This window comes from Mauremys reevesii, linkage group 1, assembly GCF_016161935.1.
Source record: "Mauremys reevesii isolate NIE-2019 linkage group 1, ASM1616193v1, whole genome shotgun sequence".
In the NCBI taxonomy this organism is placed as follows: domain Eukaryota; kingdom Metazoa; phylum Chordata; order Testudines; family Geoemydidae; genus Mauremys; species Mauremys reevesii.
The window spans coordinates 262,090,639-262,108,204 of record NC_052623.1 but is presented as its reverse complement, the minus strand read 5'-3'; the positions used below and the strand labels follow the sequence as shown (position 1 = coordinate 262,108,204).

At 43.0% G+C, this 17,566-nt stretch overlaps 1 protein-coding gene and 2 long non-coding RNA genes across 10 annotated transcripts in view; 2 read left to right on the top strand and 1 right to left on the bottom strand.

Annotated features, from left to right (window-relative positions):
- Positions 1–17,566, top strand: part of LOC120370280 — a 63,004-nt gene that overhangs the window by 14,084 nt on the left and 31,354 nt on the right. The gene's annotated exons all lie outside the window — the stretch shown is intronic.
- CHST11 (carbohydrate sulfotransferase 11) overlaps positions 9,800–17,566 on the bottom strand; it is a 280,383-nt gene continuing 272,616 nt past the window's right edge. For all 8 annotated transcript variants that reach the window (XM_039484671.1, XM_039484661.1, XM_039484655.1 and 5 more), the window contains one exon: positions 9,800–13,979. In XM_039484671.1, coding sequence (XP_039340605.1) covers positions 13,125–13,979 — 855 coding nt within the window. In that variant the 3' untranslated portion in view covers positions 9,800–13,124. The remainder of the gene's footprint in view (positions 13,980–17,566) is intronic.
- On the top strand, positions 13,440–17,359 carry LOC120370285. The gene is made up of 3 exons (XR_005583686.1): positions 13,440–13,566; positions 16,430–16,510; positions 17,112–17,359. It is a non-coding gene; the product is annotated as an uncharacterized LOC120370285 (long non-coding RNA).

Below are 17,566 nucleotides of genomic sequence, written 5' to 3'. Positions count from 1 at the left end.
TCTTAATTCAGCATTATACCTTAGATTGCTCTATTAAGCTGTGGCTTCCGTAGAGGATGATTATTTTCTGAGTTGCTATCCAAATCCTCAATATGCAGGGGATATAAAGCAAATTATGTCCTTAAACCAATTTACCAGACTTGCATTAAAGTTAAATGAAGACTTGACAGGTGATCTAGCAATCAGACACAGATCACCCTCTAGGTTGTTAGTAACACTGAACTGAACTGTGCCTGTTTATTTTCTGTGTACATATTGTCTCATCTGAGCTTGCTCCAGTGCAAATATTTCCCTACCTCTCGCTCTGTGTGATACGGCAATTTATCTTTATGACTGCAGATGTTGTTGAAATTGATAGACACTTAGAGAGCTGAAAAGTGGTTTCTTTGACCCATATACTGACAGGACACACAGATGCTTTGTTTTGTAATGTAATCCATGCTGTTCTTGACTGCCAAGAGAGATTGGGCAAAGTAATTGGTATAGCAGCTAGAGCTTGGGTATAGTTTGTTACATCTTGCACACACATAAACTAGACCACCTTAATTATTTCTCTTCCTGACTGAGGCTGCAGAGAAATACAATTGTGGTATTTTGCAAGTTGCGTGTTAAAAAATGTTTAGTGCTACACAACAGCTGTAGAATTACAATGCCATACTTCTGCTGTTAATGCAACTTTAAAAGATGCACTACAAAACTCAAATGAAAATTTATTCTAGGCCCCACTAACCAGGCAATGTTAGGTGGCATTCAGCATGGAAATTTAGTTTTGAACTTACCTTTAAAAATTATATAAAACCCATTTGGCACTTCCAGTTTACTGAAGTTATCTCTGAGTGCATCACCCTCGGCTATTGCATCTATGTATTGTGTTTTTCTTTGAATGTATCGGTCATGGCCAGGTTTTGGCCCCCACCTCTGAACAGTTCATAATACTGCCATCAGAACTTGCTCCTTTTAATAACAGAAGCCAAAGGATGCCTCTTTCCTTAGTAAAAGAGGAACATTCAGTGATGCATAATATAACTGCTTCTAGGGAAACAAATTATTTCACCCCTTTCACTAGTTCATGACCAAGAGCAACAAATGCCAGGCAACAATGTCTCTCATCCACATGACAGCTCTCTGCTCTGGAGCACAGATCGCTACTGCAGGCTCTGTATTCTTTCCACGTACATTACTATTTTTAGTATGGTATTGCCAAAATGCTCTAATCTTTGTGTTTGGCATTATACATACACCTATAGAGAGACAGTCCTTGCCCCTGGCTCAGACAATGTAAATGAGAAGACAGGCAAAGCATGAGGGGAAAGGAAGTACTATTCTCCTCAACATACTGATGGGGAGCTGAAGCTAAGAGGGAGTAAGAGACGTGCCCAACGTTCCACAGGAAGTTGTTAAGAGAGGTGGCCTTGCTTTTGTTTTGGGCTGCTATTGTGCCTGGGGGGAGGTTATAGGCATAGACCATCTCCTCCTCCCATCTCTGCTTCAATGTCTGCCCCACTTTACACATCCAGGGCATTCTAAGCAGGCATGTTGATAGAATGCTTAGGATGTACCAAGTCCTAAGATGCCAGACCCTGTGTTTCCTTTCTTTGCAAACTGCCTTTCCCATTTCCTCAGTGCTTGGTTCTGTATCACCATGCACCATTGGCTGTTCAGCACTGTAGAAGTGGAATACACCCTCCAATGGTATTCTTCCTCAGGGATTCTTCTCATGAAGAATTTCTGGTCCATGAGGTTCAATCTCCGCTTCAGATTGGAACTGTAGAGGAAGTTATGCAGAATTTAAGAGGGGAAGGATTTCTACTCCCATTATTTCCTAATTCAAAAACCAATGGTGGTCTCAGCAGGGGTGGCTCCAGGCACCAGCGCAGCAAGCGTGTGCCTGGGGCGGCAAGCTGGGCGGCGGGCTGCTGGTCGCTGTGAGGGAGGCAGCCAGCCTTCGGCAGCGTTTCTGCAGGAGGTCCGCCGGTCCTGCATTTTTGGCAGCAATTCAGCTGCAGGTACAACAAAGGCATGGGACCGGCAGATCACCCGCAGAACCGCCACCGAATCTGCGTGACCAGCGGACATCCCGCAGAAATGTCACCGAAGGCCGCCTGACTGCCGTGCTTGGGGCGGCAAAAAACAGAGCTGCCCCTGGGTCTCAGGCCTATTTTAGACCTGCATCAGCTTAACAGCTATCTCCAAAATATAAAATTTCACATGGTCACCCTGGCATCCATTATTCCCTTTCTGGATCCTGGAGACTGATATGTTGCCCTCGATTTAAAAGATGACTATTTTCATGTATCGATATACCAAGGATGCAAAGTTCCTCTGATTTGTAGGGAAGCACTCACATTACCAATTCACAGTGGCTCCATTCGGGCTACCTGCAGCTCCTTGGGTGTTCACAAAATGTATGGCCATGGTAGCAGTGTTGCTCAGGAGACTAGGAGTGCAGCTATACCCTTATCTGGATGACTGGCTAATCAAGGGCCGGTCTAAAGCTCAGGTTATATCCAGTGTTCAGTTTCTTCAACCTTCAAGGCCTTAGGACTACTGATCAATGCAGACAAGTCTGTCCTTTGCCCAGTACAGAGGATAGAGTTCATTAAGGCTGTGTTGGACTCTACCCAGGCCAGAGCATTCCTCCCAGAGTTGAGATTTCAAACCTAGTCACTCTCATGTGGCAGACCTCAAGATTCATCTGATCACAAAAAACTGAAACTGTATGAGGCTCCTAAGGCACATGGCTTCATGCACATACGTAGTACAACACACAAGGCTGCACCTCAGACCCCTTCTGACGTGGCTGGCCTCACCAACCTATCTACATCTGGACACTGTGCTCTCGGTGCCTTCACAGCTTCTAATTTCACTGAATTGGTGGTTGAATCCCTCTCAGCATTTGCATGGACGTTCCCTTCTTCTGCCCTCAACCATCCATGACTCTGGTCTCAGACTCATCAGCTCTAGGGTGAGGAGCTCACCTGGGACCCCTCTAAACTCAGGGTCTTTGGTCCTCAACAGAGTTTGTTCTTTATATCAATGTCAGAGAGCTCAGGGCGATTTGTCTTGCCTGTCAGGCTTTCCTACCTCATAGCAGAGGGAGAAACCGGTTTGCCATTATGGATAATATCACAGTGATGTTTTACGTCAGCATGCAGGGAGGAGCTTGATCGTCCCTCTTGTGTCAGGAAGCAATTCACCTATGGGAATTTTGCATAGCCCATTCAATCAACCTTAAGGCCTCTTAGCTTCTACAGGTGCAGAACGCTGAGAGGTGTTTCTGTAGTCACCCCGAGTGGTCTCTTTGCCCAGATATAGCCAGATGCATTTTCCAGTAGTAGGTGACTCCCTAAATCAACCTGTTTGCAAACAAGTACAACAGAAAATGTCACCAGTTCTGCTCCCTGCAAGACCACAATCAGGGTTGCATCACAGATGCCTTCCTGCTGCTCTGAATGGGAAAGCTATTTTATGCTTTTCCCTTAATCCCACTGCTACACAGATTAAGGGAGGGAAGGGCCCTACCAACACTGGTTCTCCACTCTGCTGGACCACTCAGTGGTGACTCCAATCTCACTCCCATTACACCCAGATTTGCTCTCCCAGGACTGTAGTCAGATGCTCCACCCAAACCTGCAATCCCTTCATTTAACAGCCTGGAAGCTCCATGGTTAAATCCCAAGGAGCAGGCTTGCTCAGAGCAAGTTCACCAGGTTTTACTAGTTAGAAGAAAGCCCTACATGAGGGCCGCCTACCTGTTGAAGTGGTTCTCTATCTGGGCTTGTCAAACTGGAGTCTCACTGATGCATTTGTCCATCCAACAGATACTTGGCTATCTGCTGCATCTGAAACAGCAAGGTGTAGCTATTTCCTCTGTCAAGCTTCACCTGCAGCAGTATCAGATTTCCACCCTCATGTGGATGGATAATGTTTTGGGTTTTTTTCCCTTAGACCCTGGAAAGATTGTACCCTCAACTACAGGAACCTGTTTCCCCTTGGGACTTGAACTTAGTTTTGCCTAAACTTATGAGACCATCATTTGAGCTTTTGCATCTTTCCTGGAAGGTGGCTTTCCTAAGTGCTATTACTTCTTCTGCCAAACCAGGCTATGAACTGCACCCCCTCACATCCAGATCACCATACACAATCATCTTTAAAAATAAGGTGGACTTATGGCCTCATCTGAGGTTTCTCTCTAAGGTAGTTTCAGATTTTTATATTAATCAATTTACTTGCTTGTATCTTACTCCAAACCACACACAAATAGGGATGAGCAATGGCTACACACACTGGACATTAGATGAGCTCCGGTGTCCTACATAGACAGGACCAAATTATTTCAGTGGCCCACCCGATGGTTCATGGCCATAGCAGACAGAATGAAAGGTCTTCCAATCTCTGCACAAAGAATTTCATCTTGGACAACTTCTTGTACCCATACATTATGATCTGATAGCTGTCTCGCCTTCAGACAAGCTGACTGCCCACTCCACAAGTTCACAAGTATCCTCAAAGGTATTCCTAGAGCAGATCCCTATTCTGGATAGTTGCAAAGCAGCAACCTGGTAGTTGGTGCACACTTTCTCTCCCATTACTCCACCACTCAGTATTCAAATGATATACTGATTCAGAGGATGCCAAATTTAGCTGAGCTGTACCCCAATCTATGTACAGGAACTCCAGTCGCTCTACCTATTTAACTGCTTGGGAGTCACCAAGAGTGCATGTGCAATTGCTCGAAGAAGGGGGAAAAAAAAACTAGTTACTAACCTTTTTGTAACGGTTGGTCTTTGAGGTGTGTTGCACATTCCAGGACCTGCTCTTACCCCTCCGCAGCTGAGTTTCTTGAAAGAAGGCACTGAGGGGACTCTGGGTTAGCTGGGCCCTTTATACTAACACCAAGGGCAGCAGGTGGTGCTTGAGCCACCCTGATGGGTGACAATTGGGGGGGGGGGGAATATTTCTCGCAACACCAAGAGTGGAATGGACCTGAGCAACGCATCTGAAAGAACAGTTACAAAAGGTGGTCAAACACTGGAATAAATTGCCTAGGGAGGTTGTGAAATCTCCATCTCTGGAGATATTTAAGAGCAGGTTAGATAAATGTCTCTCCGGAATGGTCTAGACAGTATTTGGTCCTGCCATGAAGGCAGGGGACTGGACTCGATGACCTCTCGAGGTCCCGTCCAGTCCCTGAATCTTTGAAAAGGTTAGTAACTGTTTTTCTTTTCTGCTCACCTAAACTCCCCAAGCACTTTCAATTGGAAATAGTGTTCTTCAGTGTTTTGCTCTAGGTTGGTGTTGTGTTGCCGTATGCTCTTAAACAGCTGCTGTGTTTCATCCCAGAAGTAGTTTTGTTTCAGTAGTGGAGTTAGCAATTCTTCTATAAATATTGGGCCTGGGCCTGCTCCCAGTGAAGCAGGAGAGTTTTGCCAATGGGATCAGACGTAAACATACTTTGAGAGTCTTCAGGATGAAGCATGGTCTATAAATGTACGTTAATACATTTCAGACACCTGGGGTACTTCAACAAACTCAACTATTCCTGGAAACAGAGGAAGAAGTAGACTGGCGTGGAGGTGACTGAGCTATGGAGCTCGGTTGATACCTGCCTTCAATAGACTTTATTACCAGCTCTCAGTTTAGCCCAGCCCTGTGTGTGTAGGACTATTTGTATTGATTATCATATGTTGCATTTATTTATTCTTGACAGTAACTTGTAATGAAAACATTTACCACTAGTTCACTAGGGCTAGAAATGTTAAATTGCAGGTGGTGTTACAATTATCATATTAAAGACACCACTCCACTTAAAGCAGTGCTAGATGTAAAGCAGGGGGCGGTGTTTGCATGCATTTCTATTCCTGAGCCAGGCCTGCCAATCTTGCCCGCATTGCATGTTGTGGGGATGGGGTCTGGCACTGAGTCCAGACATTCGCTGCATGTACTGTCAGTGTAATCTGTCCTTGAGTTGATGTTGCTGGCTTCCATTCAGTGGCCAGATCCTTTGATATTAGAGAAGGAACTTGAAGAATAAATTTGAGAGTCAGTTAACTTTAAATAATTACTAGTGTGAATGTTGACGTGTTCCTGCTGCTAGAAGCCCTCGAGGACTGAGGGGATGGGTCCATCCATGCTTTATCAGGAGGCTTAGTTGGATTTCTGATGGAAAACTTGCCATAGCTTAGGTTGACTCCATTATCTTTTAACACTGAAATGGGTCCCCTCTAGGGAATGTTGTCACGAAGAGGATGTGTGGGATTTATTAACACTAGCTGAAAGTACATTATGCAGGTCTTGTGTGTGCTGTTGGTTAGCTCCTGCTTTTCACTGCAGAGGTGAATTTAAGGCAGTGTGGGTTGAAGTGAGCCCTCTGCGTAGAGTGTTCTGAAATGTTCACGTAGCTGATACGTTTACTGTGGTTAAGAAATGCACATGCTTAATCCCCATTAGTGTTTTCTGTCTGGCTATATGAACGCTCCAGTTAGACACCTGGGGCTGGCCCATGCCAGCTGACTCAGGCTCAGGCTGCAGGGCAGTTTCATTGCAGCATAGACTGGGATGTAGCCCAAACTCTGGCACCCTCCCACCTCACAGGGTCCTAGAACCCAGGTTCTAGCCAGGCCCAGAAGTCTCTACTGCACTGAAACAGCCCTGCAGCCTGAGCCTGAGTCAAGCTGGCATGGGCCAGCTGCAGGTTTTTAATTGCAGCGTAGACATACCCAGGGACTGGTTTCACTGTATGCCGTTGCACAGTCTCTCAAATACAATAGTTTTAGGAGGCTTTACATTGGGGCTGCTGGCCTGGGATCTTTAGCATACCATTTCTCCCCTCTGCAGCATGTGATACAGTTAGCCAATGCTTTGTTCTAGATCTGAAATGTTAGTCTTCAGGGTTTCTGTTTAATTTTTTCCTTTTGTAGTTTTTGTATTTATGTGCCTTTCCTTTCGGCTGAAAGCCTTGTGTGTTGGTTGAAATGTCAGGACTTTTATCCCCTTCCCAATTTTTTCCACTGCTTTATATCCCTACGGCCTTCTTCTGATTTAGACCAAGGCCACGTCTACAATATAAACTTTTGCTGGCATAGCTATGTCTGTTTGGATGTGATTTATGACCAACCCAGCAGTGCCAGCAAGAGGGCCTAGTACAGATGCAGTTATACTGCTAAATGCAGTTTGGCCAGTATAACTTGTTTTTATTATTTATTCTTTTATGTAGAGACTGTCTGGTTTGGCCAATGTGCATTGCTGGCACATGATGGCATATATCACATTGGTAGATGTGCAGGTGAACAAGCCTCTGATAGTGTGGCTGATGTGATTAGGTCCCCATGTACATTGGCCAAACCGGACAGTCTCTATGTAAAAGAATTAATGGAAACAAATCAGACATCAAGAATTATAACATTCAAAAACCAGTTGGAGAACACTTCAACCTCCCTGGCCACTCGATTACAGACCTAAAAGTTGCAATATTACAACAAAAAAACTTCAAAAACAGACTCCAATGAGAGACTGCTGAATTGGAATTAATTTGGAAACTGGACACCATTAAATTAGGCTTGAATAAAGACTGGGAGTGGATGGGTCATTACACAAAGTAAAACTATTTCCCCATGTCTATCCCCCTCGCCTCCCACTGTTCCTCACACCTTCTTGTCAACTGCTGCAAATGGACCATTTTGATTATCACTACAAAAAGTTTTTCTCTCTCTCCTTAACTGATCACTCTTCATAGATTATTAGGGTTGGAAGGGACCTCAGGAGATCTTCTAGTCCAACCCCCTGCTCAAAGCAGGACCAATCCCCAAATGGCCCCCTCCAGGATTGAACTCACAACCCTGGGTTTAGCAGGCCAATGGAGAGAGAGAGAGTGTGTGAGTGTGTGTGTGTGTGTGATATATATATATAGAGAGAGAAATCTCTCTCTCTTCCTACTGTATTTTTCACTGCATGCATCTGATGAAGTGGGCTGTAGTCCACGAAAGCTTATGCTCAAATAAATTTGTTAGTCTCTAAGGTGCCACGTGTACTCCTGTTCTTCTTAGGGTAGGATTCACAAAGGTTTTTAGGTACCAATCTAACTCCTACTGATTTTTCTTTACACTGCCAGAGTGGCACAAGGGGCCTCAGTGAAAATGAGAACTGGGCCACTAGTGTTGATCCGTTGTAAGGCAATCCTTGGTTTCAGGGCCTATCAATGTCAAATGCATTGCAGTCCGGCTCTCCTCCTTGGGAGAAACTACCTCCACATTCAGGGGCGGCCCTAGACATTTCGCCGCCCCAAACACGGCGGCATGCCGTGGGGGCGCTCTGCCAGTCACCAGTCCCGCGGCTCTGGTGGACCTCCCGCAGGCGTGCCTGCGGAGGGTCCGCTGGTCCTGCGGCTCCACTGAAGCCGTGGGACCAGCGGACCCACCGCAGGCACACCTGCGGGAGGTCCACCGGAGCTGCGGGACCAGCGGACCCTCCGCAGGCATGCCGCCGAAGGCTCCCTGCCTGCTGCCCTCCCGGCGACCGGCAGAGCGCCCCCCGTGGCATGCCGCCCCAAGCACGCGCTTGGCGTGTTGGGGCCTGGAGCCGCCCCTGTCCACATTAATCCTACCCCTAGCTTAGGGGTGAAAACTAATTTAGGCCATTGCCAAGAGCAGCTCCGTTTTCCATGCTGGAGACCAAGTGTCTACTTGCAATCTTGAAGGCAAGACTGCAGATCTTTCTAGGAGTGGCTGTAGCTCAAACACAAGTTATGGGGTTAATGGAGGAATTAGTATGTGGTTCTATGGTCTGTTATGCAAGAGATCTGACTAGATGAGCATCATGGTCCCTTCTGGCATTACCATCTTATACAATCTGTTGCTTACCTCAAAGTGTGTGGGTTTTTTGCTTTAAAAACCCCTCCCTAATCTGTATATTGGAATGCAAGACAAAAATAAAACACACAGAGAAACTCTTTCTTCAATTTAATTGAAGTTACTTAGAAAAATAATCAGGCTTGAATGGCTTTTTTTTCTCTTCAGGGAAAGATTCATGAGCATTCACACTTTTGTTGGCAATGTATAAGTTAGCTTTTTTTGTTTGTTTTATTAATAGTATATTCAGATATGAGGAGATACTTTTCTACAACAAGCCTTCTACTGCATACAAATAGGTTAAAAAAAAATCAAACCGCACACTGATGTTAAATTATATGTACATGTATTGTGCATGCATGTAAGAAAATAACACTCTCTGTAACAAGAGTAATAGTAAGGACAGTCCCTTTTTGTACCTGAAAAGTGCAGCAGACTACAGTTAACCTTAAAACAGCAGGGGTCAATTTACTTCTAAAAGCACTTTGCCATTGCAGTGTGTAAGACTTGGTTAGACAGTCTCTCAAAATGTTTGTTAGGAGGCTGAAGCATGGAGGAAGTCCAATTTCTGTGAAATCTAACTAGATGACATTCCATGAGGTGGACTCAGTATAGTTTAGAGTCCAGAAGCTTACAGGTTTGGATCCACTGTAGACAAACTACTCTACTCTAGCCACACTGGTAACAACTATCAGAGCATGAAGACATGGCCTCAGCCTTTGTATGTACTGTTTGGGATCAATGTTTTGTACTTAGTTTTATACTCCCTCATTTTTCAGCTGTGGTCACTTTGTCCCCATCCCCTCAAAACTGCAAGCCTCGGGCAGGCACGGAATTTGCATTCCCCCCCCACACCCCAAATGGCCCTGTTGGCCTGACTGGAACTGCTTTCCCCCCCATCCCCTCCCCCCCCACAAATTGAGTCAAACTACGCTTATGGAACCTCTCCTCTGTGAAGTTTTCATTGGTCTTAACAAATATTAGGTGTGAGTGGTGTGTTAGTGGAATTAAGGATAAATGGATGCTCTGAATTCCATTGCTGGATTCAATCTTTTATCTTGGGTTTGGGAAATTGTGGGAGAAAAAAGAGAAATCTTGTTTTTCTGCCAGTCTTTTCACTGTGAAAGGATGGTGCCTTTTTGAATATATAAGAAGATCCTCATCTCTATGGGTTCAGGCAAAAGAAAATTTGGCTCAGTCAAATCAATACACCCTGTAGTTTTAAGTAGATCCTCTTGTTTAGTCCCAATTAGGAAGCTGGATATTACCATATTCTATTTGTCAATTTGGGTTTTTTAAAACTATACTCAATGTTGTCAAATTTGTTCCACCTTATTTAAATCAACAGCCTGTGATAAACTAGGCCCAAGACTTTCAAGAACAAGCAGCGATTTTGGGTGCCCAATTTGAGAGACCTTTTATAAGGATTTTCAGAAAGTGCTGAGCACCTGCCTTCTGAGATCAGGCTTCTTTTAAAATGCCTCAATTTAGGCATCCGAATCACCAGCTGCTGTTGAAAATCTTGGTTCTTTTAATAGCATGCAATTTCCTCATTTTGCCAAACATTCTCCACCCAGTGCTTTTTAGCAAAAAACATGAAATAAAATGCATCCACAAAACAGTTAAATGAAAGAGAATATATAAAACATATGAAATTGTGGTGATGACAAGGGATGAGTAGAAACAAAAAGACAGAGGGAAAGTGCATCATTCCTTATTTTTTAAAAATTTACTGACCAGCATTTTTTCTTACATGACAAGTTTAAAATAACTTCCTGTAAAGGGGGAAAACACACCCAACGGATGATAGAGAAAATTGGACCAAAATACTAATACTGCCAGGCACAACATTGAGCAAGCAGATACAACCTATAAATAACTTGTAGAAAAAATCCACCATCAGTGTAGATGGGGGTTTTAAAAAAGCAAATATATAACCAGTGAACTACATAATAAAAGAGAGACAGGGCACACACTGATAGGCACTTGCACCAGATCCCCACACGCTATCCAAGACAAAACTGCTTTCAAGTAAAACATGAGTAGGCAATCAGAAACCACTTAGGAATTCATAAATTCAGACAGCCAATTGCATACTAGCCCTGCTGTTATCCTCTCTCCCAAATAGTATCTGGGTTTTATATATAAAATGTCAATTTTAGAATTGACTGGGGGTGGGGGGGGTTAAAGGCCAAATTTCAGCTGTGAAAGTATGTTAGTTGCTTCTTGTTAGCTTTGTTACTTTGTCCTGACTGAGATTTTTGTCCAGCAATAGCTTTGCAAAATAAGACCAACTCCTATTTCCTCTAAGTCCTAGTCCCCTTTAAAAGTCAACAGTGTCTGTGTGGGTCCTGGTGACTGACACAATTGTAAATCTGTGTAATTCCAGGGTCTAGCCCAGAGACTGATATATTGGATCAAAAGCAGAGCTGTTTTATCTAACCCTCCTCACAACTTTTGAACATTGGGAATTTGATTATAGAGAGACACAGATATGGACAACTCTAAGTTTAAAAAAAAGCATCACATGTAGGCTCCTAAATCACATAGGCACCTTTGAAAGGTTTTTTTTTAACCCATCACCTTGTTTTTTGCAAAACAAAATCCAAGCCCAATGAATGTTTGCAAAATCAATAGCAACCTTTGATTTTGTAAAATCCTATCGCTTTTATGGTGATAAAGTACTTTTCACTTGTCACAGTGACAGCCTAGATCATCAACACCTTGTTCAGACAAATTCCTCTGTTCCATTTTCAGCTCCAGGAAAATAAGCCAGAAGAAAGTGGTAAAGCAATGTATTGAATTTGTTCCCTCTGCTACCTCTCCAGGTCAAGATAGCTCAGTAGAGAGTATGTAATATTTCATAAATAGCATACCCACTGCCGGATCCCATTTACGTCCAATGCAGATAAAATTAAATAATTTTTGCAGTTGGAGAAGTCTGTATTCTTCGCACTGAGTTTGCTAATAGTTCTGGATTAGAATACCATTTTTTCTTATTTATAGTGACTAAAATTATCCATACTTTGTTTATTTTGTTATCTGGAGAATGTTTTGAACAATCTACTCCTCCTGGCACAATATGCCATCTCAACAAACATTATATACAGAGCAACTGCTACGGAAACATTCACCTTACATCAAAGGGTCATGTTCTCATACTAGACTGAGCTCAGGTGCAGTATGAAACCACTGGAAATTAGAAACACGCTCACCAATGGTGTTTAATATTGACTAATAAATAGAAAACAGCACTACCCCTGGAGGGGAGAGGCCATGAAACCAACATGTATTAAGGATACAGGAGTGCTTTTATTGCCCCGTATGCTCAGCTCAATATGAAGGTGATCTTTTTGGATGCCTGTACCGTATATACAAACTTCTTATTGCCAAGATTCTCTGAAGTGACTAGTGGTGCCCAACTTAAGATCTTTTAAAAGGGCCTGATTTTTTTTTAGAAAATGTTAAGCACCCACACGCTGAAATCAGGCCTCCATTAAAGTGGCTCAGGTTGAGCATTCAGACTCTCCAGTTAATTTTGAAACTCTTGGCACATACTTTGTTGGTCTGTAATATGCACAAATCCCTGTCAGCATTCATTGGGCTGGCAGGCTTGGACATGCCAGGCACTGGGACACAAACGATACTGGCGATATTACCATGTCCAGATAAGAAATGTATGCTTGAATGTATCCCTTGAAGAAACCAATTTCTCTTGGTCCTGGATTTTAAATATTTTTGTAACAAAATGTGTTTCATATTTTTCTTTCTTGTATGAGAAGAGAACTTTCTAATTTTGCTTTAAGTGCAGAATCGCCTTGGAAGAAATTATTTCTACTAGGGTTTCCAAAACATACGGCTAGTAACAATAAACAAACAAATTCAGCTGAGGAAAGCACAAAACCAGATTCCCTTTGTCCAAATATTATTGTATTTCTGCTGCTCAAGTGAAACCTACCAAGAGACCATGTTTTAAATAAGTATAAATAACATTAATTAGAATTTGTTGAATGCAAAGATAAATGAAATTCACCAGAACACAATTAACGTTTATAAACAGTGTAGCAGTAATATTCATTTCTAAAGCGAGATCACCACCATCCTGTTACCCCGCAAAGAGAACTGTCCTTTCTTACAGATGATTTAAATAATTTTGACTGTGCTGCTCGCAGCATCATTCAAAAAGAAAATATTAATTTACAAAATAACAATTCTCCATATTTATTATGACAAATAAAAATCTTAAATAAAACAGGCTCTCTTTCCTCCTCCTCCCCCTCATTCCAGTTTCAGGTAGCTTGGCACTGAGTAATTGAACATTAAAAAATCAAGTTTGTAGACTTCGTACAGTTGTGTTTGGTGTTCCGAGCTGATGTTCTGGAAGAACTCTGTGGTCATTTCATCAGTAGTTCTCGTAGACTTTGCATAGGTGGGGAACTTCAGGTAGCTGCCTACTCCTGCAAGTTGAAGGATGTAATTGGAATCATCTTCAAGTGTCTCATACTTTCCTATGAGGTCATAATGGATATGGCAGGGGTGGCAGAGGGAGTAGACAGTTTGCCAGTGCTCATTGAAAGGTTCTTCTCTTTGGGTATTTGGGTCAATGAGATATGCCACAAACTCCTCAAATTTCACATCATCACCTTTACGCAGAGCCTCCTGGGTGGCATTTTTCCTTTGGCGCCTCACGATTTTGGTACCGTATCTCTTGTGAAAGGAGGTATTGTACTTCTGAGTGAACTTGTTCCTATAGGCTGACACCAGTCTCTCGAAAGGCTCACGGACAAATAGGAACTTCATGTAGCTTTTTAAGCGGTGGTTGATCTCTGGAATGCTGTACTGGTTGAGGGTCTTCAGGTTTGAGGATATATGGGCTTCATTGGCTGGTATTTCCATGGGGTCACTGTATTTGCCCCTTCCTGTCAAGACCATCATGACTCTCTTCCAGTTTGTACAGGCCACCTTGGGTACATAACAATAGATCATTTCATGATCTTCATCCACCACCAAATGTTTGAGATCGTTGGGTGTCAGCACACGGCGTTTCCTGCTAGACATGCTGTTGGCTCGACATGCATCTGTGACTTGGTCTCTCCTAATCTGATGAAGGATTGCTGTGTTAGACAACTCCAACTGGAAAGAAAACATAGATACAAACAATTCAGTACACATGGGAAATTCTTGCTGCCATTTTACTTACTAGGTTAAACCCCACTGCTCCATTTGTAGAAAAACAGACCATTGCAAGCACCGTATTTGAAAGACTTAATTCTCTGGCGGAATGCAGTAATTCCAAAGTTACAGGATAACCTTTTGTCTCTAAACTTCTTGATTCGAGCTGGTACAAATATGGTCATTAATATTTTACTGCTTTCCCCTTCAGCACAAGGGCAAGGGACTGTGCAATCCTATGCATCTTGGCAGCAAATTTATTTGCCATGTAATTTTCCTGAAATGTCATTGCTTTCTTGGATATAGAAAAAGAATCTCTTTTGACCACTGTAGTCAAACTCATTTCTAGAGAAGCATAGAACCCAGCTTCACCTTTACTGCCGCGACATGACTGGAGAACACCATTGTCAGACTGTTTGCCAAAACAAAAACAGTGTGTGCTCTTGTTGCAGATGCTTTCACACGACAGAATTAATAATCTCAGCTCATTTCTTGGTTATGACCTTGTCATGTGAAATAAAACCCAGGGAGATTTCTGCTTTTCCAAGGAGAGCCGTCACTGAAGTGATATCTCAAGGAGCAGGAAGAGACTTCGATCTATAACTTCCCGTCTCTGGATTTGTGTTTAGTAGAGAGTGGTGAAGACTGTGCAGCCTTTTAACACACTAGTACTGCAAACATGTTGCCCTTTTTTATTTTGTTAAGTTTCTTAATTTTTTAACTGTTGTGGGCTGTTGATGAAGCTAGCTGCTATTGTCAATTAACTTACGTCAGGCACAAAGATATTCCTTCTAAATATGCCAGAAAGGCACATTCTGTCTGAAGATTTCATAGAGCTTTACATATCTTAATTAACTTAACCTCCCAGTACCCTTCCCCTTCCCCTCCTTGATGTCCTGTAGTTAAGAATTAATATCCCTATTTTACAGATGAGAGAAATAAGAGGCACTTGGGTTAAACACTGAAATCTCACCCAGCTCACAGGTGCCTAACTCCATTGGCAGTCGGTACCTAATTCCTGTAGGTGCTTTAGAAAATCCCGCCCAGTGACATTAATGCTTTAGGGTATGTCTACATGGCAGTCAGGAGGTGTAACTGCAGCAGGCATAGACATAACCAAGCTAACTTGAATAAGAGCAGTAGTAAAGCCATGGCAGAACAAGTAGCGGCACAGGCTAGCCCCACCCACCCAGATCACTGGGCACAGGTTTGAGTGGCCACTGTCTGTGCTGCAGCAATCTGGGTATGTCTATGCGTGCTGGAATCACAGCTCCCGATTGCAGTGTAGACAAACTTAGTTTAACTAAACTAGTGCGAGTTTGAATCTATGTCCATTTAACTAAATTGATTTAACTGGTGCAAATCCCTTTAGGTTGGTTTAGGAGTGGGGGCTTTTTTTTGTTTTGCTTTTTTGCAGTTTAGCTTTAAATCTGTTCCTAGTCAATTTTATTATAGGTTAAACTAGGCTTGCTTTATCTGATCACCCTTACTGGTTAAAAATTACACCTTTTAAAAAACCTCCAAGAGTGCCACTGCCGAAGCAGCAACAACAACAAAAAAATCCACCTGGATTGCCACCCCTGAAATTGTGCCGCCCCAAGCACGTGTTTGGTTTGCTGGTGCCTGGAGCTGGTCCTGGTTGCTCTGCATAGTACAACAGTGTTATCAATTTTTGCAATTTTACTATAAGTTTTACAAACTTTGGTATTTATATTGACACCCCAGTTCCTGGAGTTATACATGAGATTCTCAGCTTTCATTAAAAACCTATTTAGCCTTCATGGTTGGGGAGAAAAGGTTGAAAATGTGACCCAAGTGCAACCTAAAGGTTAAAAAAATCAGAAGACCAATAACTTGATTTTTGGCTGAATAATGAGCATATTTTTAATTTCATGATTTTTGAACATTTGGGGTGGTGATACTGTTGTAGACGAGGCCTAGCAGGTGAAACTCTCCCCAGTGCAGAAGGCCAGCACAAAACCCCCATTTAGGCCTCAGTGGTGAATGGGCCTTATGCTCGCGCTCTGCACAGGGGAGAATTTCACTCCCTCTGAATTGCTGCAGGATGCAGAGGAATGCTGTGCCACAATCGGGACTGGAGCTCTGATTTGGTATGTCCCAAACTTTTGCATTTAAGGCCCAGTTCAGCAAAGCATTTACATATTTGCCTAAGTCCCATTTAAGCCAGTTAGACTCCTAAATGGAAGAGCTATTTAAAAGTCCAACTAAACTTCCTTTTTTTTTTTGAAAAACTTGACCCACATTGTCAATGTCCCTGGCTAAGCATGTGCTTAAGTCCATTCCTGTTCAGCAAAGCCCTTAAGCATCAGGGCCTAACTTTGGCACAAATATCTTTAGCCTCTGCAAATGTAAATACATAATGAGAGGGATTTTTTTTTTAAATGTAACAGGCAGATGTATTAATCCATGACTGGCCTGCAGAAAATTACTGCTTATTGCTAGAAAGACCATCCTAGCTACTGCAGGACAAGGTAACTTTCTCAGAGTTGATCACGTCATTCGGGTGACCCCACGTTGCAATTCCACTTGCTAGGACATTATTACATTTACACAGTGAATTTCACCCTAAAGGATCCCAAAGCACCACTGAAATGCTGTCACCTCTGCAACATGGGTGGTGGCAACAACAGGCATGCTGCATAATGATGGGAAAATGAGGGGAAAACTTGGTCAAGGACGCTGAGGCAACCACCTTGGGTGGCCCACATCTTTCAAAAATAGGCGGCTATGGACGGACTTCTAAATCCCTATTCAGGCACCTTAAGTGGCCTGTTTTTTCCCCCAAGTGCTGAGCCATTGAGATTAGTGGGACCTGCTGGGTGCTCACTGCTTTTGAATAGCAGGCCGCTCATTTAGTTGATTAAATTGGGATTTAGGAGCCTAACTTTCTGCTTCTTCAAGTCTTGGCCCTGATTAATATGTCAGTGTTTGAACATTTAAGTGCAGCTGGTGACCTGCTTACAGAGTACTATGGAATCTTTAGTGTCTATGGGGTGGAGACAAGCTGGCTTTGTAATTCATTTAGAATATTAATGATCAAGCAAACAACTATTTAAATTGTTTTTATTACAGAAAAAAACCCAGCGTTGCAAAAAGTTACAGAACTAGGCAGGAGCCTGTTGTTCTAATCCTAGCCCTCCTAACCCACTGGGTGACTTGGGCAAGTCACTTCACTTCTCTGCACCTGTTTCCTCTCCTACCGTTTGTAGTATCTGTGTAGATTTTCAGATGTCAGCCAGAGACCGTCCCTGGCCCCTGCCCTATGCGTCCGAACAGTGCCTAGCATAATAGGTCTCTGATCTTCATTGTGGCCACCACAATGTTACTGTAATACAAATAAAATGAAAACCAGCCATTCTACCTTCTTTGCCTCTTTCTCAGAGTTTTAATCCATCCACAATGACCTAACACAAGCAGTGTAGACAATCTGGATCATCTCCTGTGTGTGGCATTCCTCTGAATGTTGGCCAGGTGCATTTAAAATGCAGTTTGATGTTACAGTCCTGGAGATGGGAAGACAACTGTAG